At 35.3% G+C, this 3,383-nt stretch overlaps 1 protein-coding gene across 1 annotated transcript; it reads left to right on the forward strand.

Moving 5' to 3' along the window:
• The first annotated feature begins 223 nt into the window (after positions 1–223).
• LOC125113051 (olfactory receptor 1030-like) lies at positions 224–1,162 on the forward strand. Its single transcript, XM_047755527.1, has one exon. It carries the CDS (start codon positions 224–226, stop codon positions 1,160–1,162), a length of 939 nt encoding a protein of 312 aa, XP_047611483.1.
• Positions 1,163–3,383: the final 2,221 nt, after the last annotated feature.

A 3,383-nucleotide genomic window follows, 5' to 3' on the forward strand; every position in this document is an offset into this window, starting at 1 on the left:
AGATTTGCAGAAAGCAGTTAAAATATGACTGCTTGTATATAAAGGAGTTCTATACTAAGGTACTGAAAACATCAATTGCATGCTATTTCTTTATGCCACATGTATTTGCAGGTTTGAGAGGAGTGTGCATCGGATGACATGATGTGGGTAATGGAAAAAATGACAAAAGACCAATGCATGTTTATTTCCTTTCCTTTAGACCTCATTTGAAGCTAAGCAAACAATGTTAAAGGAAAACTACACAGCGGTGACTGAGTTTATTCTTCTGGGATTGACAGATCGAGCTGAGTTGCAGCCTGTCATTTTTGTGGTATTCCTAGTGGTATACCTTATTACAGTAATTGGCAATGCCAGTATGATTTTGTTAATCCAAAGTGACTCAAAACTTCACACTCCAATGTACTTCTTCCTCAGCCATCTATCCTTTGTAGATCTCTGTTACACCACCACTGTCACCCCTCAGATGCTTGTTAATCTCTTATCTAAGAGAAAAACCATTTCCTTTCTTGGCTGTGTTATCCAATTTCACTTTTTCATTGCCCTAGTGATCACAGATTATTATGTGCTCGCAGTGATGGCTTTTGACCGTTACATGGCCATCTGCAAACCCTTGCTCTATGGGAGCAAAATGTCCCAAAGTGTCTGCTTCTCTCTTGTTGCTGCTCCTTATATGTATGGCTTTGTAAATGGCCTAGCACAGACCGTCCTCTTGCTCCACCTCTCCTTCTGTGGACCTAATGAAATCAACCACTTTTACTGTGCTGATCCACCTCTTTTAGTCCTGGCCTGCTCAGATACTTATGTCAAAGAGACCGCCATGTTTGTGGTGGCTGGTTTCAACCTCACTTGTTCTCTCACCATCATCCTCATCTCCTACATTTTTATTTTCGCAGCAATTCTACGTATCCGCTCTGCTGAGGGGAGGCACAAGGCTTTTTCCACCTGTGGGTCCCATTTGACAGCTGTCACTATTTTTTATGGGACACTGTTCTTCATGCATCTGAGGCCTCCTTCAGAGGCATCTGTAGAACAAGGCAAAATTGTAGCTGTTTTCTATATCTTTGTGAGTCCCATGTTAAACCCTCTGATCTATAGCCTTCGGAACAAAGACGTTAAAAGGGCAGTAAGGAAAGTTGTTCAAAAGAAATTGTATGTCAAATAGGGTAGACATTTTAATCACAGAGGTATGTTATATATGCGTATTCCCTGAACAATTTCTGAGAGTTTTACAAATCACTTTTTTTCAATGGGTAATATTTTGTCTTTATGAGACCTGGAAGAGTGTCTGATTACTAGCTTGGTTTTCCTCAGTGTACTTAAATGAAATACCACATAGAAATCCAAGACAAAGCCAGAAAACGTTATTGCTCCATAAAATCAGTAAATGACAGGTAATTTTTATCTACAGTACTCTTGTGAGTACTAAGTTATCAAAGAGAGAATTACCAAATGATGCTACAGTAATGTCAATTTGGATTTTCAGTGCTTAATGATTTCCAAACAATTTTCCAGAAACTTGTCCACTGTAGCATGTGCATTTTTTCCTCTTTATTCCAATTATGTATCAATGAAAATTGTGAGGAATGTCAGGTTATTACTCCAAATAGTATCTTTAGATGATAGTGGTTTTCTAATGGGATCCTCATTCATAGGGTCTTGATGAAAATGGCAAACTTCCTAAGTATTTTAAAATTTTTCGTTTATTTCTTAACCAATATGCATCCATATCTTAGCACTGATTTTGTGGTTTCTCCTTTTATTTTTGGTGATGAACTATTTCCAACAAGCAGAGAAATACAGGAATTCATATGAAGAGCACTAGCATAATCATAACAAAACATTAATGTTTTCACACAATGCCACTTTTGTTTCAGATATGTTGGAAACTCAGATATTGCACATCACTCCATGTCATGGGCATTGAGTCATTCACATTGGGGAACCCTATGGTGCCAGAAAATTCTCAGAAGTGATGGAATTGAACAGAGCAGGGTTCAATTAGGTCAATCTATTTGATCTTTTTTTTTTTTCCTTCAGATCTTCAGCATCCCTACAAATATTTTATTGTTTCATGTATAAAACCTGAGAGAAATGTTTGCGGATTTGCATTTTTTCTTCCTTTAAACAATTGAGGCTAAATTATTGGTTCATGTCAAGTAGTAAAATAGTGTTATTCCTTTTATCATTTACAGTTTCTAACCCATCTCTAATGCTTAAATCTAAAAATCTAGTTTAGTATTTATAGATCTTCAGCATTAGTTTTAGTTGTTTTTAGTTACCTATTATACATATTTCTACCCTTTTTAAATTGGAGTATAGCTGATTGACAATATTATGTAAGTTTAAGATGTAGAACACAGTGGTTCACAATTTTTAAATGTTATACTCCATTTGTAGTTATTATTAAATAGTGGATACATTCTTGTGGTGTACCATACATCATTGTAGCCCATTTGTTTTATTCCTAGTAGTTTTTACTCCTTAATTCTCTATCCCCCTATTGTCCCTCTCCCTTCTCTCTACCCATTGGTAACCACTAGTTTACTTCTTTTTTTCTTTTTTTTTGTCTTTTTAGGGCCTCATCCACAGCATATGGTGGTTCCCAGGCTGGGGGTCAAATCAGAGCTGTAGCTGCTTGCCTACACCACAGCCACAGCAGTGCAGGATCTGGGCCACATCTGTAACCTACACCACAGCTCACAGTAATGCCTGATCCTTAACCCCCTGAGCAAGGCCAGGGATCAAACCTGTGTCCTCATGGATACTAGTCAGATTTGTTTCCCCTGAGCCATGACAGGCACTCCACTGGTAACCACTAATTTCTTCTCTATATCTGTAAATATATCTCTTTTTTATAGTCACTATTTTGTTATTTTGTTTTTAGATTTCGCATATAATGATATTGTACAGTATTTGTTTTTCCTCTGCCTTATTTCCCTTAGCATAACACCCTTTTATTTTCAGGCCCTGAGTCTTTTTAATCATGAGGTTCCTTATTTGACTATTAATATTATACTTTGGAATACGTTATAACAACTTATTTTGTGTTTTTTACAAATTTTCTCTATGCCTTTTTATTCTTTAACAGCTCTGAATTAAATTGTAATTTATAAGTTTATTTCATTTTTTAAATTCATGCTTGATTACACATTTGATTTCAATAAATTCTCTTAAGTTTTCCTATTCATTCTTAAACATCTGTTTATCAGTAGGTCTACTTTGCTATGAAATGACAGAAGGAACTTAGAATATTTTTAATCTTGGTATGTTCTGTTTCTAGTTTATATGCTGTCATTTCAGCTATAAATTTCATATAATAAATTATTTAATAATTAACCTTAGATATTATACATTATATATAATTACAATTATACTTTTATTTA

Source organism: Phacochoerus africanus, chromosome 12 (genome assembly GCF_016906955.1).
Source record: "Phacochoerus africanus isolate WHEZ1 chromosome 12, ROS_Pafr_v1, whole genome shotgun sequence".
NCBI lineage: Eukaryota > Metazoa > Chordata > Mammalia > Artiodactyla > Suidae > Phacochoerus > Phacochoerus africanus.